Source organism: Podarcis liolepis, assembly GCF_965112155.1.
Source record: "Podarcis liolepis genome assembly, chromosome: 1".
Classification (NCBI taxonomy): Eukaryota; Metazoa; Chordata; class Lepidosauria; order Squamata; family Lacertidae; genus Podarcis; species Podarcis liolepis.
Genome location: NC_139554.1, coordinates 69,287,533 through 69,315,154, shown reverse-complemented (window position 1 = coordinate 69,315,154; position 27,622 = coordinate 69,287,533). Strand labels below are relative to the sequence as shown.

General features: G+C 40.2%; 2 protein-coding genes across 4 annotated transcripts; both read right to left on the bottom strand.

Annotated features, from left to right (window-relative positions):
* Positions 1 to 26,054, bottom strand: NRIP3 (nuclear receptor interacting protein 3). 3 transcript variants are annotated; one of them, XM_083478661.1, is made up of 8 exons: positions 25,836 to 26,054; positions 12,379 to 12,558; positions 11,719 to 11,801; positions 6,729 to 6,868; positions 4,719 to 4,771; positions 4,518 to 4,612; positions 3,610 to 3,693; positions 1 to 3,322 (listed from the first exon to the last, which is right to left on the bottom strand). In XM_083478661.1, exons 1-8 carry the CDS (start codon positions 26,001 to 26,003, stop codon positions 3,307 to 3,309), a joined length of 819 nt encoding a protein of 272 aa, XP_083334787.1. In that variant the 5' UTR covers positions 26,004 to 26,054; the 3' UTR covers positions 1 to 3,306. The 3 variants fall into 3 exon arrangements, with proteins under 3 accessions (XP_083334787.1, XP_083334788.1, XP_083334786.1); XM_083478662.1 differs by lacking the exon at positions 3,610 to 3,693; XM_083478660.1 differs by lacking the exon at positions 1 to 3,322 and having other exon boundaries at positions 3,342 to 3,693.
* On the bottom strand, positions 21,174 to 22,266 carry LOC310694899 (cilia- and flagella-associated protein 77-like). The gene has a single exon (XM_083478717.1). The coding sequence runs from the start codon at positions 22,136 to 22,138 to the stop codon at positions 21,311 to 21,313; it is 828 nt and encodes a 275-aa protein (XP_083334843.1). The 5' UTR covers positions 22,139 to 22,266; the 3' UTR covers positions 21,174 to 21,310.
* Positions 26,055 to 27,622: the final 1,568 nt, after the last annotated feature.

Below are 27,622 nucleotides of genomic sequence, written 5' to 3'. Positions count from 1 at the left end.
AAGTTTTACATTTTATTTATTTTCATAATCATCACAGTAATAAACACTAAAGTAGCCAAATGCCACATAAGTAGCATAGACAAATATATTTTATTTTTCAACTACATGTTGGCAGGTATACACACAGTGCAGTTCACCTCGCAAACACATAAAAGTTTTGTAAATATAGATATATAAGTATTGAGGGCAATGATGCACAGAAAGATAAAAATATATCCAAACACTTATACTTCAAATCTGTGAGCAACACCAGCGCTGTACATGGATGTTATCAAACCCATTGCAAAAAGCCAAACTACAAATTATTAAAATATATATACTAGTTTGGGAGTGCTAAAGATGTTGTAGCCATTGCATATTCTTTGTGGTCACTGCCAGAATGACCAAACCAGATCAAATATTGAAAACTAACGCTAGCCTAAAAGCGTTGGTTCTCTACCCCTTTTTATTCAATGCCAGTACTTATTTCCATTGAATTTAATTAGGGTTCTTCAAAATGTAAGTGCATATTCAGTACAAAGTCTACTAGATAAGTTTTAAAAGGGATCTGTTGTGTCTAAAGTGTGTATTGTATCCTGTTGGTTTGACAACACCCACCCACACCCAAGTCTACCAAAGCTTCTTTCCTGCAAAGCATTTAATTAACTGGTGTAATTAGAAGCACATCTGTGATGCTAATCATATAGTCGTATAGCTAACCATACAGCTCCATATATGGGAGCTTGGTATGGTGGCTTGAGGTGTACTATGGACAGAAGCTTAGAGAAAATAGCTTGAACAAGGAGCAAGGGAGAGGGGTGTCTATATACAAAACAGCTCCCCATGTTCTCAGGAAGGAAGAGAGTGCATGTGTGTAAGATCATTTTCCTATATATATTGCTTGCTATTTTTGTATCTATGGATTGGTGCAGAAGTATGACCACCCTAGCCTGTTGTGAATATGGGTTAAGCAGATATATGCAGACTTGAGCACATACTATATAAGTTTTACGATTGCTTGAGCACACTTCAGTTTGCAGCTCAACACATTTGTAACGTAGCTGCTAGTGCAAGTTGAACTGCATGTTGAAACAATCAGACAATTATGTGCTACACATGTTGTTAATCCACACTGCGGCCACAACACACTTATTTTTGAGTAAATTTGCACAACTAAACGTATCACCCAGAACCAATTGAAGAATACCTATTGCTGGTAGCAAAAAGCTCAAGACCCTTATAGAAAGCAGTGCCAAGAAGTTATAGAACAGGAATTGTCTGTGGTATTATCAGCCTAATGGAGAAAACCAGATAGTTTGCTGAAGAGTGTGTCATAGCATACAGCATTATTGACTTATGAGACTCTAAGGCAGGGTGGTCCAACTTTTCATACCAAGTGGACTGCAAGAGTGATTCAACATGAAGCCCACGGGCTGCACACTGCCTTGTCACACATGTGCAGGGAGGGGAAGCCAGGCTGAATTCTGAGGCTCCCCCAGCCCTCACACTGCTTTCCCAAAGCTGGCTAAGTGAGGTGGGCTTTTGGGAGGCACCATGAGGCTCTGACAGGTCCTCCTAGCTCCTTTGGCTTTGGGAAGGAGGCTGGGGGAGTCTTCATGCCTCTCTCCCCAAGCTCAGTGCCTTGCTTAGCCAGCTTTGCAAGGGCAGCGCAAGGGCTGAGGGGGGTCATCAAATGTTGCTGAGAGCCGCCAAAAAAGGCCTCAAGGGTCACACATGGCCCCTGGGCCATGTGTTGGACCACCGTGCTCTAAGGGAATAAAAGAAACAAGGTGCTGTCCCAGGAGCAGGGAAGAAGTGGTTCTGTCTTTCCCTGTGCCTCATCATATGATGTTTAGAACAGTGGAGAGCCTGCTTGAATATATATCATTACTGTAATATTGTCTCTGGTGGTAAGTGTTAAAATTCCCTGTTCGGTGGATAATATTGAGTGATAATTGCTCTTCTTGGGAATCAAGCAGTCATGCCATTAGTGCGAATGACCCCAAAGGGAGTATGACAGGACACGGATATTCATTTTTTTTAGAGAAAATGGAAGGGGCTGCCATAGCAACATTGTTTCCCACAGTGTATTTTTATATACAGTACACTCATTCTCTCTTTCTCTCATTTCTCAATCTGGTTTTATACTATAAAACAATAACCATGCTGAAAAATCAGTCCAGAACTCAATGTTTTTAGATTATTTGGTGAATTTGCTGCTTACAAGATAAAGGTAAATACACCTGAAATTCTAGTAATATATATATTGTAGAATACCTTGGAGATACAAAGGCAAAAAGTAGCTGGGCATTAAGATGATGAATACATATTTAAACCAAGAATGAAATGTTCTTTTCCAAAATTATCTCATAACCAGCCTTAAGGAGTGATGAAAATTATTATGCCAAAATGTTGGTAACTATTTAGAGGTCTGTCCATGTCTACTGTTAATATCTTTTTGCCAGGAGTTATGGGCTAATAAAAGGCTCACAGATACAGTTTAAAACAATCACAACTGAGAAAATTATGCAACAAAATTTGAAGAAAATAAACTAAAATATTAATGCTGAACAAGTAGACATTAAAATTATTATGTATGCTACACTGTGGTTTTAGATAATTTGTTGAAAATCTGGAAATCCAGTTACTTATGCTATTATGAAAAGCTGAGTATTATATAGATTTAAACTGTGCTTCACCTTCTTACTGTTGACATCAATATTTCATAATGAGAAATCAAGAACAACATTTTCTGAGATATTGAAATTTGGAAAATATCTAATAATACAAGCAACAATAGTTCCATCATACCACCTTCAGTACCCTTGAAAAAATATATTCTCTTCAACTTACGTGAGCATTTGGATGAACTTATTTAATTGTAAATAAGCTCTGGTTTGAACCCAATCATGTCCAATTATTAATCATTCTCTGTTTAAAAATAATTCAAAAAATATGATTCTCACAGCCTCTCATCGCAGCTAAATACAATTAGTTCAAAAGTTATAAAAATTGTCTTTTTCAGTCTCACAAGAGGCAATTCATTTCATTTCAATATAATTTCCATTCATAACAAAAAAGATGTAAAAGAAACATTTTCATATTTAGATGACCATAAAGAGGACATCATTTTTAAGAGTGGACTCAGATGTGCTTTTAGAAGTCCACTGTCCAGACTCTTGGCATGGTGAGTGAATGCCTGAAGTTGCCCTAGACTCCTTCCTTCATTTAGCTACAAGCTAGCTACAGTCTAGCAAGGTGGGGTTATCAGTATTGCAGACTCTCAGTCACAAAGCCTTATTCTCTGAAGCCAGCAGTGCATTCTCTTCAGGCCTCAGAAGTGCTGAAATGAGAAGCATAAACCAGTGTGACAAAAGAGTTGGCTCTGTTTTGTTTTTTTGCCAAGCTCGATCTCATTATAGCAAATACATATGCACATGGCGCTAACTTGGGGGCTGGATGTGCTCATGCAGTCGTTCAACCCCACACTCCATAAGCACCAGGGGCTGCATGCAACCCATGCTGCTTCCCAGCCTGCCCACTCTGCTGACAGGGATGGCTACAAGACCAGCCTGGGCTGTACCACCTGTATGGCCAGCACAGGATATCCTGGAGGAAAAAGGTACCTGCCTTTTCCAGGGACACTTCCCAGGCTTCCAGCTGTGTCCTACAGCTCTGAACCAGGAGCGCAGGTGGCTGCCATGAGGATGTGCCCTAGAAAATAACTGTTTAGCAAGCAAGGCACCTCATAACTGTGTGTAAAATATATTTCCTTGCCTAAAACCTCTGATTTCATAGATCCTATATATATTATTTATCAAACTCCTAATCAGCACTTAAATTGTGGAAAGGGGGCACAAATGTACTTGGGGCAACTGAAAGCCTAATTTATTATATTCTTGAAAAGAGCCTATTTCATCACCTTTGTAATACCATACCTCTTTGGGGGGGAAATATTCCAGAAATAAACCTCCCATGGTACAGTTAACACACATGCTCGGGAGCAATATAGTCCCCATCAACGTTAAAAATGCTGAATGGTATACCATTGTCTCATTTTCTCTTTCTTTCTCCCTTTCTTGGAAACTTCCATGCTATTCCCTGACTAAAATGCAGGAATGTGTGTCCTAAGCACTTACTGAAAGCAGGATATCCCAGTGCAAACCCGCCAAATGAAGCAGAAAATATACGCATTGCCTGTATGATAGGCTTTGGTAATCAGAACCAATGTTTTAAACCATATTCAGTCTGATTGGTGTTAAAAAAAACACCTTAAAAATATTCATATCTTCTTCGCTCACATCTAGGGGCGAGTTCAATAATGTGACAGTTTCACTGTTCAGTTCTCTACTTACAGCAGCTTTTTCGTGCTGCACTAAACATACTTTGGATAGCACATGGTAAACTATCATGAAACCCTCAAATTATATGCCATCCCTAGTCAGGATCCATTTCCTCCACACATTCACTATGCCACTGATTTGACTGGATATTGTCACTCTAAATATATCTGTGCAGCTTTAGAGTTCAATACTCACTTCTCTTCGTGTGCAGAGGCATTAATGACAAAAGGAATTTCTACCCTGTCTGTCTTCCCCAAGATCAAGTGATACTTTTCAAGGTTTATCACACACTAAAATTAGAGGGAATATAAGAAAACAAATTAGACAACAGGTTAAGATCACCTCAGTAAAATAAAATAGGGGATACCAAAAGTTGGGAGGGGAACAGAGTTTTACCTTCAAAGATTTCAGTGTCTGTAACCCCAGGGAGAAGTTTTTATCATTATCTTCTGGAAAGGGAGAGAAACATGTTCAGATAGAGATAAAATGCTATGATGAATCAATCTAACACATACACGAGCTCATATTTCCATGAGATGCGTTAGTGCGGTGGAGGGGTCCCTGCCAACTCAATTTGTCTAAAGCAGCTGGAGAAGAACCTGCTCTTCCCTCAACTTTACCCTTCTTAATAGTTCAGTCACGATGTAAATCTAATCCTTTGCTTGTTCTGTGAAGCCAAGTATTAATCAATAGTGCCGAAGGATGTATTAATTTCTTTTCTTTTCTGAATTTTCTTTTCATGCAAGTAACCATTCTCTCTGTGACCTGTTCCTTATATCTAAGTTACTGAATTGATTCCTCTGTAGAACAGTGATAAGAAATCATTGCTGATGGCAAAGAATTCTTAGTGGTCTCAGGGTAGTTTCTGTTGAGCCAAATTTAGAATTGTAAAGGCTGTCGTTTATACATGAGAGGTGCCAGTACTGCCTGGAAATAATTATCATTATTATTATTATTATTATTTATTTTAGGGTTTAGTATATCACTATGACACTTAACAGTTAAAAATTTCAATTGATATATACTCATATATACTTATTATCCAAATAAATATATAGATATTTCTAATACAGTTATATAAATTATACTCTGAGTTTGTAACCCTGCCGCTTAATCCCAGAACTTTGTAGTCTGATTACTTGATGGTGCGGGAAAAGCATATTGAGAGGTGCTTAATAACTTTAATTCTTTCACTTGTTCTAAGAGAACATGATTCTGCATGCCCAAATTAAGCTAGGAAAAACAATGTACTAACTATAATCCCCTTCTTGGTCAGTCCCCAAAGCATTCCTGTCCAAAGCACAAGCTTAACTTCACATAGAAATGTGTGAAATTGAACTTATAAAGTAGCTCGCTGGAGGCAGCTGAAAGATAGTTTTAAAAGGCAATTGGAAAAAGGAATTTCAACTTCTGGTATATGTACTTATCCCACTTTCATCTCTGGTAAATGGGTTTTGCAGGACTTCATATTGTTTCAGAAACCTACAAACTGTTTTTGACCAGAGGCAACAGTGAGGCTAAATAGAGTTTTCTCAATTAGACTTCCAAGGATCCTTTTAAACTTGAGGAAGTAGGGATTTAAGCTGTGTTCTCGTACATTCCAAGCATGTGTTCCATTACTGAGGATGGGTCCTTCCACTGTGAGTCACTTTAATCCAATAGGGTTGGGTCCAGAGTGAGTTAGTTGCACTTAGAGAATTGGAATTAATGTTGGTTAGTTTTCATTGAAATCAGTGGCAAGTAAGGCTTTTGCGTTTTCCTTTTACAAAGAGTTTATATCCTACCCTTCCTCTGAGGATCTCAGGAAAGCAAACATGGTTCTTTATCCCATTTTATCCTCACAAGAACCCTGTTACGTTGCAAGGCAGTGATTGACCCTAGGCCATCCAGTTAACCTCATGGCTGAGTGGGTATTTGAACCTGTCTTCCCAGTCCTAGTCCAACATGCTTAACAGCTCTAATGGGAGTTATAGTCCAAAACAGCTGGAGGACACCAGGTTAGCTAAGACTGTTTTAGCCCACCTTCCCTAACCTGATGTCCTCCAGATGCTTCTAGACTGCAGCTTCCATCTGCCCTAACCTGCAGAACCAGTAGTCATGGTGAAAGATACTCTAACAAGTATGCCACACTAACTCCCCTAAGCTCGACTAATTCAGTCTGAATCCAACCAAATAGATTTTTTTTTTTAAAAAAAAGGGGGAATTGACAGTGAATTGAGAGTGGTTTGGCTTCTCAGGGTACAACCACAACATATTTTTGTAATCTCAATCCAACAGATTTTAGAAACAAGTCAAAAGCCTCCCAAACCTGTTTACCAAATAAACTTACAAATTGCACCATAATGTACAAAAATAGGTTTGACAAGTACTATACTTGTATGGCATCTAACCTGCCTGAACACTCACCTGCCACAATTGCTGAACAGTCCACATGAATAGTCCCCATGGTAAGAACCAGGTGTTCTATGTGGCCAATCACTTTCATACTGTGTGGCAATGAAATCTTCTCGCCTTCGGGCTTAAAGGGTTTCATGTGCTCCTTTAATCTGCACAAGGAAAAAGTCACTGGGTTTACGTCAGGAGTTTGTTCATTTTAGGATGCCAGTACTTGTGTTGTGTTGTATCCTGGAACTGAGCATAGTCATTCCTATTCTGTAATTAGTATCTGATACAGATAAATAATTATTTTTATACAGCTTTATATTATTTGCTGTTAACTATACACCTAGATACTTTACCTTTCTTTCAATCTTTAGTCCCGACACATCTTGTAATTTTTGTTCTCATCATTCATATTTTTTACCAAGAGTTTGATTTGTCTTTATTAATCTTAAATCCTGCTACATCCCCCCTTTTTTTAACTCTTGTAATTCTTTCGGGATTGACTCTGTTGGTTCTTCTACAGATATCACTACATTGTCTGCAAATGCTTTTAATTTATATTGTCTCGGTCCCACTCTTATACTTTTAATTTCTTGGTTACATCTTATTCTTTGTGCCAATATGTCTAAAATTCATATGAACAACAAGGGTGACAACGGGCACTTTCAGAGAAAGAAGAAAGCACGGATGTTTTTGCTCAGTGGCAGATTGTGCTAGCCTGACTCGTGGGAAAAAGGAACAAATTAGTAAGACATTAAAACCTGGCAAGCCTTTTGTCTTTCACTAATACACAATGTTCTACTGCTCTGTCAAGTAACATTTGAGGATTATTTGGATTCTTTTCATTTCTTACATGCCCCCTCTTTATGCTAAACCAAGACCACGTCTGGGGAGTGCTCAAGAAGAGTCTAGCGATTTTTCTGATCTACCAGAACTACCATCCAGCTAAAAACGAGAATTCTTCCCTCTGTTTCTTAGACTTGTTTTCTCTTAGGGCATTTTCATCACTGTGCTTATTTCAGCAATTAGATGAGCTCGGATAGGATATCTAATCCCTGCGGATCAAACCCACTGGGGAGTTTAGTCTGTGCTAATTTCTTGCCCCATTACATAATTGACAAGGTCGGGATGGTGCGTTCTGGACACCCACTTTCCTGCAGCATCTCTAGAGGTGTCCTTGAATGATGACTCTCTTCCAGGGCTGCATCCCATGCTTTCAGCCATGCTCTAACAGCATCCAAACAGGGTTATGGGCAACCACCATGTTTGGACCTTCCTAGGATGACCAGAGCAGAGTTTCTATAGGGAAAAGAAAAGCTGAGCATGATGGAATTAGGCAGGCGATTAGATGAGACAGAGAGAGCTGGGGAAATGTATACATCTCGGGGATCTTTTAAAATTAGATGTTACATTTAAAATGTTGGTTATATAAACATTTAGTTATTTATTTTTTAAAGGGTTTTTTTTAAAAAAAATGCTTCTGATATCACAACATACTATTGGCTGGGCTCTTACAGAATCCTTCCTTTTCATTTTCTTTCAGTGGGGCCTACACAGGAGACAGTGTCTCGGTGGATTTGTGACATTCCATAGGGTCAAACCAAGTACTTCTGAGGGAACTCACAATTCTATAATGCTTGCTATTCTTCCCTCCTCACTCTTAGCTTTGTCCTAACAGTGTGCCTGTACTGGACTGACGGTTTTTTGTTTTTTTTAAAAACAGTCTGTCCAACAGCTATAATTCCTTTCATTTTCCATGAGAACCTACTTTCATTTGTGCCTCCTTTGTGGTATTTTTCTACTGCACTGCTTTGCAACATGAGTCATCAGTGACTGATTTATGACCTATGCAGAGATGAGTCAATGCTAAAGGCACTTTGATACGGTTACTTTGAAGAACCCATTCTCCTATCTATTAAATGAGCTAGATGGATCAGAGCGAAAGACGAGAAAAATGCTCTATCCATTTTCTCAACTTTTTCTTCCTTTGATCTTCCAACAAGTTAACTATAGTACAGTGTATGACCAGTTCCGATAGCTAAGACGCCCAGTCCTTTATATAATTTGCCATCGTTAAATATTCTGATTAACTTGTTAATAATTTCCATAGCCCTTTTCTGCAAAGTACATTGCAATTACTTAATGTGTATTTTGTGCTTGATAATTAAATTGTATCCCACCCTCCATGCAAAGAATTCAGAACAGCAATCCTTTTACTTGGCAGGCAGTCTCTAAGATAACTAGTTTGGGCCCCATCTTCTATGCTTCAGATTATTAAGATCTGCTTATAGGAGATATGAATGCTTCTATGACATGGGCACTGATTGCAATGTACTCGTGCCTGCCTTTTAGTTAAACAAGTCATTGTATGAACCCATGTTAATTTTTATTGCCTTCTCAAGGAAGATCTCATTTGGTTAGCTAAAGTTTAAACATTTATTAGTGTGTTGGCATGGAAGCACGCTCTGTGCTGCCCTGGTTGGTAGACAGTACTTCTGGCTGAGATACATGGCTAAAGAACAGATCACCATATGGCGAGTACTACATTCAATGTTCCCTCTCCTTCCTTCCCAAGAAATATAGGCTCCAATTTCCCTGGCACAAGTTAAGATTGCACAGTCTGAGCCCACAAGGTTTTAAGATAATTTCAAAAATTAGAGCAGACTGGAGTTCAACTCTCCCCACTGTGTCACAACAACTGAATATAAAAACTCTTCTGACAAAGGCCCACATTCATGTGCTGGGTTGTGGCAAGGCTTACACACTCCTTATGTGCTCAGAGGCACTTCTTTCATTTGTATTTCACATGTTTCAAGATAGGGCACTGATACTGAAAATGGCTCAGCTTAAGTCCAAGGGTTGAACTTAATATATATGCAAATTAATATATAGGCAAATTAAGACTCAGTTAGGAGGAAGAGTGCATGACCTTCAGAGAACTCATCCTATACCAATAACAAACTATAACAAACAAACAATATCTGCATACAGCTCTTTATTTAGCCAAAATAGCACCATCCACACACAAGAGAGGCATCAGCAAGCTTGAAATAACTCCCAACATTTGCAAAAATACAGAAAAAGAAACAAGAGAAAAGCCTAAGGGAGGGCTCAATGCTCAGGGCCCATAGGATGTTGTGTTTCTTTTGATGGGAAGCAGAACAAGGGAGGTGGGGGATAAAATTGAGTATCTTGGGCAAGGAGATGGCTGCCCCAAACCTTGAACAAGAGTACTCCACACTGCAACACACTACTTTGCTCATTTTTTTAAAGGAAAAAATTCACCAAATGGTATGACATTCAAGAGAGGAGGAGCCTTCTTAAATGACTAGGGTGGTCCCACCTCTGACTGGTGCACTGGTAGAAGACTTGAATTCGAAGGATGTTAAGATTAACAGTAAAACAGAATAAACCTTTTATCCATTCAATCAACATCATGTCATGCAGCCAAGGCCGTAACAATCAGAAAAAATAGACAATATCATATCTAAAAAGGAGGAATACAAGCTAACAGCTATAAATAATTAGCAAAGACATCTATTGTCACCTTTGCAATTAGCAACATGGATTTTAGCTGCTGACATACCAAACAATGCATCTGAGTGGATTGCCAGCTGGCAGAGAAAAAGAAATGGGCCTGACCTGCTCTTGTCTCTTTCATAGCATCTTGAAAAGCAGGAATTAGCAAGTTTTTCACAAGATGGAAACACACATCATCATCTGCTAATTTGTTGCAGATCTAACAGCTGTTAAAGGCACCTTAGCAGGGGCCAGGTCAAAAGCAGGCAACTCAGTCTCCTAGCAATTGGTTTTAGAGTGGCCAGGCAGGTGATATAGAGGGCAGATCTCCTGCACTTTTAATAGTTGTATAGAAGAGGGAATTTCTGCAGATACAGCTTTTAATCTCATTTGCATCTGACTGCCCCCATTGTTTGATCAGTATTCCTGTAACAAGATGTTTATGAGAAACTTAACATGGGATACACTCCGAAAAGGAATTCCAACTACAAACATCAGACAACATTTTCCCTCTTTTGGACACAGTTGTAGAGAGGGCTCCAAAGCACCATAGCCACAGACACAAAGTTATTCTCAAAGCAGAAGTGGGCAGAAGGTAGACTTAAGGTCAAAGTATAGAGACGACTTTCCTGGCTTGCTAATATTTTCATATCACTGCTGTTAAAAACACAGTTACAGTAACCAGTTTGAAAAGTTGGCAAACCTACTTTCACGTTGCAACACCCTAGGAAACTGCCTTATACCAAGCCCATCTAGTTCCTTGATCTATCTAGTTCAGTATTGTTACCACCTTGTTCAGAAGTGGGGAACCTGTGTTGGTGAACCTCTCATAGGCATATAGTTGGCCATTGTGGGAAATGAATCCTGGACTTGATTGCTGGATATGTCCATAGACCGAAGTTTTTCTGATGTTCTTAGGGTTTCAGACAGGAGTCTTTCCTGCCCTTCTTAAGACTCAAGGTATCCTTTGCATGTAAAACATCTCCACCACTAAGCTACAGCCTTTCCCTGTTGAATGAGAACTCACTCTAGAACAGGCATAGTCAAACTCCGGCCCTCCAGATGTTTGGGACTACAATTCCCATCATCCTTAGCTAACAGGACCAGTGGTCAGGGATGATGGGAATTGTAGTCCCAAACATCTGGGGAGCCGGAGTTTGCCTATGCCTGCTCTAGAACAAAATTGTCAACTTTTTGTCTGGCAGTCCTTTACCTTTAAAAGTTATGCAACAGATAGAAATTCAACAAGTACTCAGTTTCCTGGTGTGGGAAAGAGCATCCCCAGTGAAATTTGTGTCTGCCATCCAGCTCTTAAAGGTAAAGAAGCATGCTCGCCAAGTCAGCACAGTGCAAATGCATTAGTGAAGCAGATCTGGCACTCCCACTGGAGGAGTGACCTGCTCCCTTCCCCCTGTCCATCTTGGTGTGCAGCAGTGAGGTCAAATGAACACTGTTACATGCTTTTAACTAACAGTCTAGAAAACAAACTCCTTACCCTAGTCGCTCCAGACATGCAGATGATATGATATTGCTCTGACATCCAGTATCAACCACAACTTGCAGTTCCTTCCCGGCGCACTGTTGGGGCAAAACAGAATATTTGAAAGAATCAACTGACAGCTTCAATTTTTATTTGTGCTGTAGTGTAGAATTTTGGAAACAAACACCATCCCCCCCCATTGTGATCTATCAGTGGAACCCTTTTTTTGTATCACCAGTGGAGGGCTGATTTCTCAGTTACTAATTCTACTCTTGAAGAAATTCATTCTCCAGCTTTACATGTGAACACTCATTCAAGTTCAGTATTCCATCAGCCAGGATATGCTTTTCATAATCTCATCAATTTTATCTGCCTATCTTACGTATGGCTTGGTTCACACTGTGCATTTTTTCCTCCACATGATGGCTCCAGGCATGTATTTATCCAGCAAACATGAAATGTAACCCCACCACACACTGTGGCGACCGATGCAGCTACTAAGAATGATCCCCCATGGTCACAATGGATTCTTAGAAATGCTGCTGTGATCACAGATATTGCTGCCGCATAAAGCTTTGGCTGTATTTGGGTTCGGCCACATAGGGAATTGGGTGCAGCATTCTTATTGTAGTGGAAAGCTGGCTGAAATATCAAATGTAGGCCCATGAAGCATACCTGGCAACACACCAGGATGAGGTCTTCTTGCTCTGTTTTCTTTGGGCCATCCAGTTTCATTTGATTCAGTTTATTTGTCTGGAGAGAGAGTTCGTTCTTCTGAGAGCAGCTGCCCCGGTTGTGGCGCAACCTGGACATGTTTGTCTCCATCAACCGTCTCTGGAGGATGTTGTGTGGTTGCTTAAAAAAAGAAAAAGAAAATTAGGGCAGGGGAAAATATAGTTTATTTGAAACCAAACAGTTGAAGAATGCTGTCCTTTAAATACATGCATTAGTTATGCAACTCAATTAAAAAAATATTTTGGCAGCATTAAATATGTATTTTTTGTATCTAAACACACACACACACACACAGAGAGAGAGAGAGAGAGAGAGAGAGAGAGAGAGAATGAGAATATGTGGCCCTTTGTTGTTGAAAAGTCAGACTCAGCCTAAAATCTGTGGGCTAACCAGCCTCCTAAAACCAACAAGGTTAAGTCTAATTAATGCATGAAGGGGTTAAGACCATAGAGTTAGTTGTCCTGGCAGGTGTAGCTCAGCTTGGGAAAGAGTAGGTAATCAAGACTCAGCCACCTAGCAATTGGTTAGTCTGAGAAGCTCAGCATGTGAAGAGTCTAAACTGGTTACTTCAGTTTAGCTGAATGACTCTTAAAAGCAACTCTTGAGTTCCCCTATCAGTAATTTAGGAACTTTCACCACTGTAACTAAGTCAAGTTTCGTTGTCTGTGCAACTTTTTCTGAATGCTATATGGAAAAGCACATGAACCAGACCTTTGAAGAGTTTGTAAGTAACCTAATTTTTAACTTATCAGACATGTGGTATTTTCCTACACTGGGGAAGAGGAGCATTTTGTAACTCATATGAACATATTTTAAAGGTCTAATTGCCTATATTTTCACGCTTTACTTTGCTCCATATTTTGTGTTTTTAAAACTCTGCTTGGGTTCTCTCACTGAAGAGTACTTTCCCCAAATCTGAATCTTGCCATCTAGGGAATTCTCCTTTTATACCTTTTTTTTTTTTTCTTGCAGTCAACAAAGTCCTCATCTCAAAGGTTCTGCATGGAGAAAATGGCAGGCTGAAATCTATAAAGGAGTGGATAATTTCTGTTGTCATTCAGTATTTACAAATGGTGGTTCAAAGATATTTCAGGACATTTTGCCATCTTTAGTTGCTTGGATGAGGAAAACAATTTCACATACAGGGGACAGGAGTGCAATTTGGAAAAAAACATTATCACTCATTTTCTAAATGAGAGTATCTTTATCTCTAAAGAGCGAAGCAGCATGTAAAATTTAGTAAGTGGCATAAATATGTTGCTATTATTTTAATGTGTGCACAAACACAGTAGGCTAATGTCGGAGATATTGGGGAAATAATTTTTGAGGATGTGGTTTTGTGGTGCCCATTCACTGTTTTCTCTGCATTAGAACAGCTCCAATCACAGGTATATCTGGGATTTTATGTGGAAAATTTAAAAAGTTCAGTTGAGTTCTGTGGACTTCCTGGGCAGGTTTCTCATTTTGCCTTTGGCTCTGGGATGCTGAAGATATTTTGCTCAGTTCTGAAGGCATGCAGACACTTGCAGCCTGGAAGCTTCTGAGTAAACATACATTGGATTGAACTGCATTTATTATTAGGGATGCCTTTAACAACTTCATGACATTCAAATTCCAATCGTGTTGCTTTCCAACTGCTGCATTTCCATACCGGAAAAAGCCATAGCCATTAAAGACATAGAGCTTCCCTGGACAAAAGTGAGGCTGCTCTAATTGTAATACTGTACATCCTACATAAGTAGTCTCATAGTACTGGAACAGGGAATATGAGTGCAAAAGCCAGACCAGGATGAAGATATACTATAAAAAATCAGGGGGTCTAGTATTTCCATTTTCTGCTTGGTAGTACTTGACAGGATGAATATTCTCTCAGCCTTGGGACTCCCCATTTCTTGGGACTTGGGATGCAATGGTTGCAATAATTCTAAATAAAGACTAAATGCAAAGTTCAGACAATGTTTATTTGATTTGGCCAAATAAATTACTATTGAGCAATTATTACTCTTAGTGCCAAGACTTTGTAGCTGTGGGCTTTCCCCAATCCCTTCCTTCTTCCTTGGACTCTCTTCTCATCCTCCTCCCTCCTTCTTTAGGATGAAGTTCCTCATTCTATGCACTTTTACTCCCTCCTTCTTTCATCTTCACTGTTGATTGTGTTATTTTGTCTTAAACTCTTATAGTAAATCAGCCCATGTCAATCCAGTGGCTTTTAATGTTTATTTGTTGAGTTTTACTATACAAAACTCTCTAGCATTACAAACTTCATTATTATTTTTTAATCTCATGCATGACACCATTGTACAGTTTACCATAAATTCTGAGGGATTCTGAAACAGGTTGGCTGTCACAACATTCAGACAGTGTCATCACCATGGAAATAAGAGAAGGTTGGAGATACTGTTGATACTCTTTCCTTCAAAATACTCTGCTATATACCAAGGATAGGATGATGAATATTATTGGAATAACAAAGCAGCAGCACTCTCAATCCTCCAAATAATCTCACATACTTGTGCAGATCAAGTCTAGCCATGTTTACTTGGAAATAAGTTCCGCTTTGTTCAGTGGTGCTTAATCTCAAGCAAGTGCACATAGGATTGCAGCCATAAGCTTCTCGGATGGGAAGTAATGATTCCAAAGTTGTATTCATTATATTTATATGAAAAACAGAATACTTAATGGGATCCAATTATATGTGTATGTAGCAGTGGGCTGCTGAACATACAGTTCCTGAAACTGCAGCACCACATTGTCTGATATGATGATAGTGAAGATTTAAAAAACCAACCAACCAACCCCCCACTCTCAGAAGAGCTTTTTGTTTTCATATAACTTTTTTTTGTCTTCATAAACAATTTTTTTAATAGTTTGAATTTTGGCTGGCTGGGTGAGAGAAAAAGAGGCATGCACCTTTAGTAGATGCATAGAAGAGCAAATACAGCTTGTATGACAGCTTGCACCTGCTGAAATTCAGTCTTCTATGCAACTGTGAAAGGTGCAGGAGCTCCCTTCCTCTGTTTCACCTGACTACCCAATCAAGGCACTTTCTTCCTGTCCCCCACCCCCATAGCACTGGAAGGGACTTTTGGGAATACTGTATTGGGCCGCTTCATCATGTGGTAAACGCCCTCCGTATAAGAACCAATTTTATGCAGTTTTACGATCAGCCCATTGAACAATTTTCACATCCCTCATGTGGAAGAATGTGTTGTTAAGCAGATTTGGGTGGTTTGAACCAGAATCAGCCTCATGAATGTTGCAGTGCATGTTCTAATTGACTGCAACTCACTACCTCCTGAAAGTAAAATGAACTAAGGGGGTGTTGTGAATTACAAGATGGAACAAGGGAATATTCACCAGGCTGCTTTTGACACTGAAAAACACACATCAATAATCATTGTGAGAATCATAGAGAGTACTCTTTTAAATTTAACAAGCTTGGTTTTTATTATTTTCCTCTATCCTGCTTTCTGTCCTTTCTTCACAAAGTAGAAGTGTTTAAATACCTTGACGCTGACTTTTTATATATAAAAAACACACATTCCTATTTAATGCCCCTGTCCTTTCTGCAATCTGTGATATAGCACTGTTTTGAAGCCTTTGAATATTCACACCTGGGGTAGGGTTGTGGGTGTGAGCATGCCACGCTTATTACATCACAAGGGAAACAATTGAGAAAGAAATGACACAAGCGATCACATAAAGAACGTGAGCCGCTACATCATAAAGCAGTAAATTATACTTAAAGGGTAAGCCAACATAACGACAGAGAGTGATAATAAAACAAACTTACTCTCTTAGCACTGTATGGAATATTACTAAAAAACACACTGGAGTCTCTCTCACATCTCACGTCACTTAAAGATGTTAATAGGAAGGAGAATTCAGAAGTGGATTCAAATATATGCCCCAGAAACAAGGCAGCCCTCACATTCACATAAAACACCAATTGAAGCCTCAGGCCTGAATACAATACATACTCTCTCCAAGTTAAGGAAAACTCTATTTCTGTGAAGTAACTAACCATTTCCATAATGGAACCCTCAGGATCCTTGTCAGATTTGAGGTTCTTTGGAGGAAACCATGACAGTTAAGCTACTATGATAAGTTTATAGGATGGCTGTGCCTGCTGTGGTTCTCTTCTTCTGCTATTCCAAAATTTCCCATGGACCCTCCTGGTTCAAGCTATATTATCTAGCAAGATTCATTTTGTGTCTGCATCTAACATAAATATTCCACGAAGCATTCCCAGCACCAGCTTCTTTTTCTTTGCTATCCACTTCTGTGAGAACCACTGGTGTCTTGCAGTTACTCTTGACAGAACTAGACTGCACACGCCTTAAGGCAAGATCGGGGAATTCTTTTGTGTTTCTGCAGGCATCAACAAACTAAGCACTCAGCAAATATACATTAGACGATGAAAGGACAGAGGACAAAGCTATAAATAATATTTCCCTATAACACATTACTCCCTAGTTGTACAATAGGAACGCACTCTATCTATTTCAAACAACCACCTCTGCTGAGCTGGTGAAAGAGAGTGGCCCATGCCGTGCTGGCTGGGGGCTGATGGGAGTTGGAGTCCAACATTTGGATATAGTCATATGTTCCCTATTCCTATTCTCCTTCTCATTGTCCTTTGCAGAGATATCTCAGAAATATTTCCATTGGCTTTTGCAGAGAACCTTTTACACAGCTCTGCTTATAGTTCTTTGGACCTGAAGGGGAATCATAGATACATAAGGCGGTAAAATACACATTTTTGCATATTTTCACTAATGCTTGCATCTTTATGCATGGCTTCCCCAATACACCTATTTTTGGTGACATATTTTTGAGTGGATAACTACACTGCAGCATTCGGAGAAGTGTGAATTTCAAAGAAAAGCTTTGTCCTAGTTTTGCATATTGTTTTGGGAGTGTGAATTAGGTAGGTTTGCACTAAAAGTGACCCATATTTCTTCCCCATCCTAAGCCCATGCATACATTTTTTTCACAACAATGGGCATTTTCCTAATTATATAACTTATCCCTGAGTACTTTAGTGCAGGTTGGTAAGATGCAAAAGAGGACAATGTTCCTGGACCCTTAAAGGTTGTATGAGGACTGAAATTCAGTAGAGTAGCTTGTCATGCAACCATTAACTTTAGCATGACCTAGAAATAGATAGCAGAAGTATATAGGTGGAGAGCTGGAGCCTTGCAAATGAAATAAACTTCAGGGGGGAAATGCTGAAAAAGCCATGGAAGTAAAATGCAAGCAGCCAATATGTACTGTATATATTAGATTATGAGTCATGATAGACAAGTAACATGATATTTTAGTTAACTAGCAATCAGCATAATGAACAGGCAGTAATTGCTAAAAATTAGTATGTGTAATGTAACATTTAAAGCAATATTTCATACCGTCTTGCATATCTGCACTATCTTGTTTGACCTTTTAGCTATTCTAGACATAACCCATCTTTCCAGAAAGTTCAATGCTGCTAACATACACAAATAGCTCTCTCTATAGGAAATACAATTAGAAAATATGAGCAAAAGAATGCAAACAAGAAGAAACTGGGCAGTGAAAACCAGAAAGATATAAGAGCAGCAGTAAAAAATCATCTAACAGAGGCTTCCTGAAAAGGAAGATTTGCACTTTGGAAAAGCTTAGAACTCCCTTTATCTGAATCTCCAGATTATATATGTATACATATGTTGCACATAAAACATGTTGATAACAAATAACAAAATAGCAAATCTAAAACAGCAATACCATTTATCAAAATGTGTGATGTTTTAAATAAAAAGGGAATATCATGCATTAGTTTATGCATTCTGAATGTTCTACAGGAACGGACTATAAGAATGGAGAAGGTTGGACAGTAAATGAAGCGGATAATATAATCTGGCGAAGAAATACAGTCCATCAGTGGGTTGTTTCCAAGGAAGTGATCTTTTTCCCTGGCAAAAACTAAGGGGTGAGACCATCTGTCTTTGCCTCAAATTTTTAGTTAAATTATACTTTGATATTTCTGCTAGCATCCCTCTACCAAACAGCCAGAATTTATAAAACATGGAATTTATATGCAGAAAAGGCCTTCCCAAATGATCTTTACAACCCTGGATTTTATTTTTAGCGCTATGTTAACTAGCTTCAATCTTACACTAGTTGTACAATATTCCCTTTAGGTGTTTTTCATGGACAAAGGCTCTGGATGTAATTTTTCTTTATTTTAGTGAGGGCTTTGATAAAATCCCCCATGATATTCTTGTGGAGAAGCTAGCAAAATGTGGCTTCAAGGAGTTACTTTTAGGTGGATTTGTAGCTGGTTGACTGACAAAACACGAGGAATGCTCACCAACAGTTTTTGTCAGCCTGGAAAAAAGTGATAAGTGGTGTGCTTCAGGGTTGTGTCCTGGGCCCAGTGTTCATTCAACATCTTTATAAATTACTTGGATGACATCAAATTTGTAGATGACACTAAACTGGGAGGGGTAGCTAATGTCCAGTTCTGGGTATCACAATTTAAGTATATTGAGAACCTGGAACGTGTGCAAAAGAGGCTGACCAAGATGATAAAGGGTCTGGAAACCAAGCTTTATGAGGATTGATCGAGGGTGCTGTGTTTGTTTAGCCTGAAGATGAAAAGACTGAGAGGTGATAGGATAGCCATCTTCAAATATCTGAAGGACTGTCACATGGAAGATGGAGCAAGCTTGTTTTCTGCTGCTCCAGAGGGTAGGATCTGAACCAATGGATTCAAACACAAGAAAGGAGATTCCAATTAAACATTAGGAAGAAATATCTGGTGTAATAGTAAGGACTATTCAACACTGGATTGGATTACCTTGGGAGGTGGTGGACTCTCCTTCATTGGAGGATTTTAAGCAGAAGTTAGAGGGCCCTCTGTCAGGGAGTCTTTTGCTGTGACTCCTGCATTGCAAGGGATTGGGCCAGATTGCCCTTGGGGTCCCTTCCAAGTCTACAACTCTATGATTCTATGTGTCCAAAGTGGGAGGCCACATGCGAGAATTGTTGAATGCATAGACTACAAATTCTTGGCTGCAGCTACTTGCCTTGGGATCAAGCTGAATGATAGATAGGTGTGCTTCATTTTTCTCTTACATGGGGATAAGGGAATAGGCATCAGGCAATAACTTCTCCCAAGTACCTCCTCTTAGGTCTCTGCAGTGGCGTAGCGTGGGGGGTGCAGGGGGGCCGGCCGCGCCGGGCGCAACATCTGGGGGTTAGGGTTAGGGGGTGCAAATCCACGGGTTAGGGGGCGCAAATTACTTGCCTTGCCCCGGGTGCTGACAACCCACGCTACGCCACTGGGTCTCTGTGAGAACAGGGTAGGCCGTTGTTATAGGTTCAGGTAAAAAATAGGGGGTATGGTCCCCTCACATTTTTCTGGTGCCCCCCCTGCCCTTCAGATTGCTACCAGTGGCTGCTGGCAATGACAACATAGGGACATGTGAAGCTGCCTTATATTGAGCCAGACAATTGGCTCATCCAGATCAGTATTGTCAACACTGACTGGTGGTGATTCTCCACGGTTTCTGACAGGAGATGCCAGCTACTGAACCTGGGCAATAACTTTTGCATACAAAGCATGAGCTCTGCTTCACAGTTGTGCTAAGACCCATTTGACCTGAGCATTATAGTGCTGTCCTAGAAAGGCTGCCAATGTTGATAAGATGGAGAGGTCTGTCTGATTAGTGATATTATGGCAGGGAAAGTCAGGTGAGTTTCTGCAATCGACCGGATGTTCCACTAACATGGAATTATTAGTTTGGGGGCCCAAACCTCTTTCTTGCTGGAAATCCCGCCTGCCTTGCTGCCATTGGCCTTTTAAGAACTCATTCTGGAATGGAAACATGTTTCAGCTTGCAGCCCTGTAACTGCCTTTTTCTTTTTAAAAAGTAACAAATGTAAGCATTTTTTTTAAAAAGAAATACCGGTAGATTATAATGTCACATGTACTTTAGCCTTAAACATGTTTTCTCTCTTTTGTTTTAATGTGCCTATTATTATTTATATGTGGTTTGGAGATGTGTGCAAGTAGGTAGCTCTGGGTGGGAGGAGAGAAAGCAAACACCACAGCTTCATTTATATAAAGGAAATAAACCTTCTGATGCAGTAAATCACAATAAATGCTGTGACAAAACTGGGGGACAGAATTTACATCAGGAGGCATAGATATGTGGCAAAAGTATCATTATTTGTGTACCTATAAATTGATTATTATATATTAAGAACCTGTGTTGAAGAATTGCAATATTGGATTTATATCAGTCAGAAACACTAATTCCAAAGATGTGTGCCGTTACAATTCTTTACAGCGGTTTTCTTTGTGCTAGTAGAGCTATATACCTGACTGTGCTGGATGTCGGCTGCAATCATAGAATCATATGCCTGGTTACTCCCATTTATTAAGAATGCAGTTTTGCATGAAAATAGAGGGTGCTGTGATGTTTAAACAATTTATCCCCAGTCCTGTCTCTGCTCTGCCCCTTCTCTGACCTCTTCTATAGTTAACAGTTTTGCATAACACTGCCACACTTTTATTTACTGAAGCCAACCGCTGCGAATGTAGCAGGTGGGCTATTGCACTGTGTTAAATTGTGGCAGCATGCAGATTCCACAGGTTGTGATGTGGTTCTTTGGTGGCACAGTGGCAGCCATGTATTCCATCTTTCTCACTGGCAGTGAGTATGTTCTGTTACAAGAGAACCAATTGCAACTTCTTGCTGGAAACTTCATTTTAATACTGTATTGTCAGTAGCAAGAACAAATCACAACCTTTCTTTTTTTAAACATAACATAGCAAGTGTTACTTTTGAGACATACAAAGAGGTTGCATATTGATAAAAGCTGAATCCTACAAATGTGTATAAATGCCCTGAGCTAGCTGGCCATGTCGAACTGCAGCTTCCATTTCCTTGGCTTTGAAAGCCTTCACTCGATCCTCTAGACTTGGAAAGGTGTTAAGATGGGGAGCAATTTTCCGAAATTGTGGCATGATCCACAGAGGATCTTTCTTTACTGGCATTTGATATTTCCTCAGCATGACAGCCCGTGTATCATATATCTTTCGCCTTTTCTTATGCTTGTTTTCTTTAACATATACACAGTTTTTTCGGTTCTCCTCCACCCATTGGTCCCCAAACTTATGTTGAAAGACATCTATGAAGGGGGTGGAAGGACGATAGGGCCTCCCATAGGTCATGGCATCGGGAAGACGAGGTGGATCCCTTGGGAACCTATCCCCATCAGCTCCTTTGCGGCGCACATCATGGTGTTGGCGATACAGGTAGTGTTCCTTTGCTGTGAAAAGACCAGCTTTTATTCCTCTATAGTTCATGACTATGTAGTCCTTTGGCTTCTCCTTCTTTTTGGTGACAGTGGGTGTCATTACCCGCCAGTTCCCTATTGCTTCAGGCATTCCTCCGTCGGTCCCGCGTAGAGTTAATCCATACACAAAATCTGAACCAGGAATCTTTGCACACCTTCTGAGGGTCCTTCCTAGCTCTGGTTTTAGAATGAGGTGGTTCTGAAACATGGTGTCTCTCACCAGTCCAAGCCTGTCATTTTCTGTCCCTGGTTTGATATCATCCCTGGTCAGTGGTAGCAGTGGGGGTGGGCAAATGTCACTAACGCTGGCCCTCCTCTTCTGCTTATCAAGGTATCTTCTTACGAATGATTCCATTGCTGATCAATAAGTAGTAATCAAACACTTCATGCTCTCTCTCTCTCTCTCTCTTTCTCTCTCTTTCCAAACAAATATTTGATGTAGGCCTCTGTGGCCACTTGAGTGTAACCTGAAGCCTTGGGGTGACATCACAAACCATGCAAAATTTATTGTTGTGATTCACTGTGTCATCAAACCCTGATCTATTCATTCAGTAGATGTCAGTAAGTCACTCAATACGGTGTGTGTGTGTGTGTGTGTGGTTGGAGAGGAGGGAGGAGGGCATTTTCAAACGAAATGATGTTCGTTAAACAGGAGGATGGTTATCTCAGGTGTTTGACTTCCATTTTTAGGAAAGTTAACACTTAATTTCTAAAGTATAGGTGGCTAACACTTTTCAGGACAAGAACTACATTGACCCAAGCTTCTGGGTACTTTTTATCAAAGTGGGCAAGTGTAAATGTTGGCATGGACAAAGCAAGTGGATGTGGCTAAAGTGTAAAAGTGGGCTCTATTAAATATAAAATTATTTAAGCTCATTTATTCTTCCTTATTAAATTCATGGAGCAATAAGCATTCCTCCCCTTTTAAACTGCCACATGCTCTCTAGTTTGTACTCTGTCTCTCTGCCTTCTGGCTCTGAACTCTCACAACTAAACAGGTGAAGCACTCTGTGCTTTCTATAGTTTCATAACTTCAGCTGCTCTTGAAAATGACGGTGAGAAGCCACCTCTGTTTGGAAGCCATCAGTGTACAGGAAGTGCTGCTCACAAAGATTGTAAAGCACTGCAGAAGGGCCCTCTATAAAGAAATTTGGAGGAATTGTTTGGTGACCCATGGAGTAAAAACACAATGAACACATTTTTAGGACTTGCACAATACAACCATCAGTTCAAGAAATATTGTATTCCAGGTCAACAGAAGTATAGTGTCTTAATCAAGAGAAGTAAAAGTACTGCTCTATTCTGCCTTGGTCAGACCGCATCTGGCATACTATGTTTATTTCTGGGCAAAACAATTTTAAAAAGATATTGACAAGCTGGAACATGTGCAGAGGATGGCGACCAATATTATCAAGGAACAGTTATGAGGAGTGGTTAAGGGAGCTGGGTATGCTTAGGCTGGAAAAAAGAGACTAAGAGGAGATAGGATAAAGTAAAGGTAAAGGGACCCCTGACCATTAGGTCCAGTTGTGACCGACTCTGGGGTTGCGGCGCTCATCTCGCCTATATTGGCCGAGGGAGCTGGTGTACAGCTTCTGCGTCGTGGCCAGCATGACTAAGCCGCTTCTGGTGAACCAGAGCAGCGCACGGAAATGCCATTTACCTTCCCACTGGAGCAGTACCTATTTATCTACTTGCCCTTTGACGTGCTTTCGAACTGCTAGGTTGACAGGAGCAGGGACCGAGCAACGGAAGCTCACTCTGTTGCAGGGATTCAAACCACCGACCTTCTGATTGGCAAGTCCTAGGCTCTGTGATTTAACCCACAGGAGATAGGATAGCCATCTTCAAATATCTAAAGGGCTGCCAAATGTTTTCTCTTGCTCTGGAGGGCAGGACCCGGACCAACAGATTCATGTTACAAGGTAGGAGATTCTGACTAAACATCAGGAAGAACTTTCTGACAGCTGTTCAACAGTGGTATGGACTCCCTTGGAAGGTGGTGGACTCTCCTTCACTGGAGGTTTTAAGCAGAGGTTGGATGCCCATCTGTTAGGTGCTTTAGTTGAGATTCCTGCATTTCAGGGGCTGGGACTACATGATCCTTAGGGTCCCTTTCAACTCTACAATTCTATGATTTGGTGATCTTCAACCACCAAAATTTGGGAAGGGATCTCTGGAGGGGGCACAAAAATGTCTTCTGGATGCTAGATACAGCTACAGGCCATTGGTTTACCACCCCTGCTCTAGAAAATGCTAAAGAAGTCCTTACACCACTAATTTGTAATCTTTGTACAGGGAGTTTTATGCAAAGCCATAGATACGGTATAGCACTAAATGCCCCATCCCTCTCCCTTTACACTGTTGTTCACCTCTGAGTATATTGTGATTACTACAGGGTGATTTGATGTGTAGGGCTCTAGCAAGTGCACTGTAAGACTTAATTTCAATGGGGTTGTGTCAAATGGTTACTGGTCCAACTTGGGACGAATGGCATATCCTTGATGCAGTATTTACCCCAAATGATTTGAGGAATGGACTGACAGTATATGGGGTGCAATTTTCTCCTCTGTGGTGGTCAGACTATACATTGTGAAGGTTGGACTGGAGTGCGAATTCCCAGAGTTTTAAATTGGAGCAGAAATCATAGTTTTGGCCAGTACTTGTTCTGAGGCTAAAGACTGATATGGTTTTTAGAAACACCTCCTATATATTAAGCAAAACACCGCCACTTTCCATTTTCACTGTTACACATCTAATCCTAAATCCTGGTGACATAAAAACTATACAAGGTTAAAGTTTTTTTTTTTAAAAAAAAAGATTCACTATATTCATCTTATCGTCAAATGTTGTGAGTAGACAACATATAGAACTCGGGGTGGGGGGGATAAAAATCAGAATGGACACAACTTCCTGCTCAAATAGATTTTCATCCTGTTTTGTGTCTCTGATGTATGCTTCTATTTTCAAAAGCTAGAAAGCTTTGCAGATGTATGTTGTAGAACTCAAAGGAATATAGCTTCCCCTTATGTGGGAGACAATAGACTTGACTGAGGGCCAAACAAATGAACATCATCAGGAACGCAGCCACAGTACTCCTCCCCCACCCCCCAAAAAATATTCTATCAAGGTCATGAAGCTAAGGGAATAATTTTTAAAACCCTCTCCCCAACACTGCTTTTACTGCTTAGTACCATTCTGAAACTGCTATCTGCAAAAGACAAGACAGGCAATGCAGCAATAAGGCCCCAAAGCTGCAGTTCTGAACACAGTTCCCTGGAAGGAAGTTTCACTGAAATCAACTGGAACCATGTTGAAGTAGCAGGACTGGAATTTACCTTAATAAAGAGAAGTTAAAGTACAAACTCAGGAAGTCATCACCTGTGTTTGATCTCCAGTTTTCTTATTACAAAACTACGCCTAATATGATCAACTCACCAACTGACCAATTCACATATCTAACATTTGTACAGAATACATTGAATTGACTATATATCAATATGGCTGAATAAGGCCATCTTTTCTTTTCTTTTCTATTTTAAATCACAATGCAAAGGATGCTTGATTGCACTTGCAAGCATGGCTATATAAACATTATGTCAGGGACAGGACTTTGGGATAGAAGTCCAGGGTCCTGCTCAACAGAATGAGCTGGGGTGGCTTATTACCACATTTTGAAGGATGTGTTTTAATTATACATTTCCATCTGAAAAGCCCCCCATAAGACCATAAAGTCCAGAGTTCAGAATTACGTAGCTGCACCGCCAAATATAAACTATTTTTGATAACAAAAACAGAAAACATATCTCATGTAAAGCTCTTCCCCCCACCATTTCCTCAGTCTTTATCCTCCCTGTGCATCCCCAACAGCTTAATTAAAATGCTAATTTTCTATGGCTTCCAAAGGCAACAGAGATCCTTATCTTCAAAACATTTTTAAAACGCTACTAGAATCAACAGACCAAAATGTTTTAAATCCATCCTTTTAATCTTATGTTTTCTCGATATAGATTTTTACACACACACATATACACACACAAACAGCATCTTACGGTGTCTTTCGAAGTCCCCAGCTTTTTCAGCCCATCTAATGGTAGCAGGTCAGCCGAGTCCTTGTGGTTAAACTGCACTGCCTGCTTCATTCTCCTCTGTTGTCGGAGAGATGCAGCTTCCCTCAGGTCCACATCCTTTCTGTCTGTTAGGAGCCCTGAGTAAAACATCTTTCCGATCTGTCTCCTCTTGCGTGCCTTTCTTTCTCTCCCAAGCTGCTGCCAAGCGTCTATATGGAAACAAATGCCCCGGCGATCTATTGTGGTGGACTTTATAACAGAATCCGCGTGACGTTTTTGAGAACAGCAGGTATCCCAGCCAGTGCGGCGTAGTAAAGGAGGGGTTATGTACACTGCAATATGTTACACACATCGAATATGGCATGAGTTGGCTCATAATCAGTCTAGGAATTACCAGCTTCCTTTTGAGGGGGCGGAAAGCAATGTTTTGCTGTACTAGGCTGTCTGTCTTGCATCTTTCACTTGCAGCTTGGGCTTTTCAAGGAAAGAACTCGTGATAAAATGAGCTAGCATTTTCTTTCAAAATAAACAGATGTGACCTTCTAATTTTATTTTATTTTTAAAGGCAGTCTGGTATATGTTTAATATGTATATATATTTAAAAGCAGAACCATCTGCTGCAGATGTATAAACCACAGACTAAAGTGTGCTTTCAAAATCAAAAGGCTGTGTGCATATACTGGCTTCCCTGCAAGAATCCTCAGACACAATATAGCTTAGTTAACGCTGCCAATATACAACACACGTGCAAGTCATTTAAGGCAGCTTTGGGTGCATGCTTATCGCACCAAACGCAGTGCTGATTGGATGTGATACTGGAAATAGGATAAACAAGTGGAACTTATACCAAAGCGTTCAGTATGCCAGCCAATATTCCAGTGTTCCAGCCAGCCAGCCAGCCTTTTTCACAATATTCCATTCCATTTCACCTCACACTCAGTTTTCCACCCTGTTTCCAGGTGGAAGCAACCCCAGAAGTGCTTGCTTTTAGCACCAAATTTAAAAGCCCCACTTGCAGAGGAAGCACAATCAAAGGCTTCCAATTGTTCCTTATAGCCATGGCTTTACCTGCCACACAGGTGGTAGGACACCCCATGTGGGGCACATGGGTAGGGCTGGTGAAAAACTGGCTTATGGCCCAAATTACGGCCTCTGAACATTCCCCAGGGAGATTTGCCTGGTGCCTTCGTTACATATCTTTAAGTGCCAAGCAAAACCATTCTTCTCCTCCCAGGTCTTTGGCTAATTATACCATCTTTGCCCTTGCAAATTGTGTGTGGCTGTGTGTGTGTGTGTGTGTGTGTGTGAGAGAGAGAGAGAGAGAGAGAGAGAGAGATAGTTTTGTTTGTGTGTATGTATAAGTGTTTTTGTGTTTTTATATTGTAAACTGCCCTGTGATCACCAGTAGAAGGGTGATATGTTAATTTAATAATGATGATAATAATAATATTATGAAATTTGGGCTACGGGTCAGAGGTTTCCCATTCCTGACATATGAATGTTAAGAGTAATTTCATGGAGCCAGCCTCACAATGTATCATGATCACACCTTTAGTTTTTATCCTGTTCCCACCCTTGCCAAGGCAAGGAATTGTTCTCATCCAGTCCAATACCAAGGCCAGACATGGGTCTACTGCAGCCAGTGCCACACCCGCAGGTGTAAAGGAAGGATAGAGCAGTGTATCATCAATGTACAGTGGTACCTCAGGTTAAGAACTTAATTCATTCTGGAGGTCTGTTCTTAACCTGAAACTGTTCTTAACCTGAGG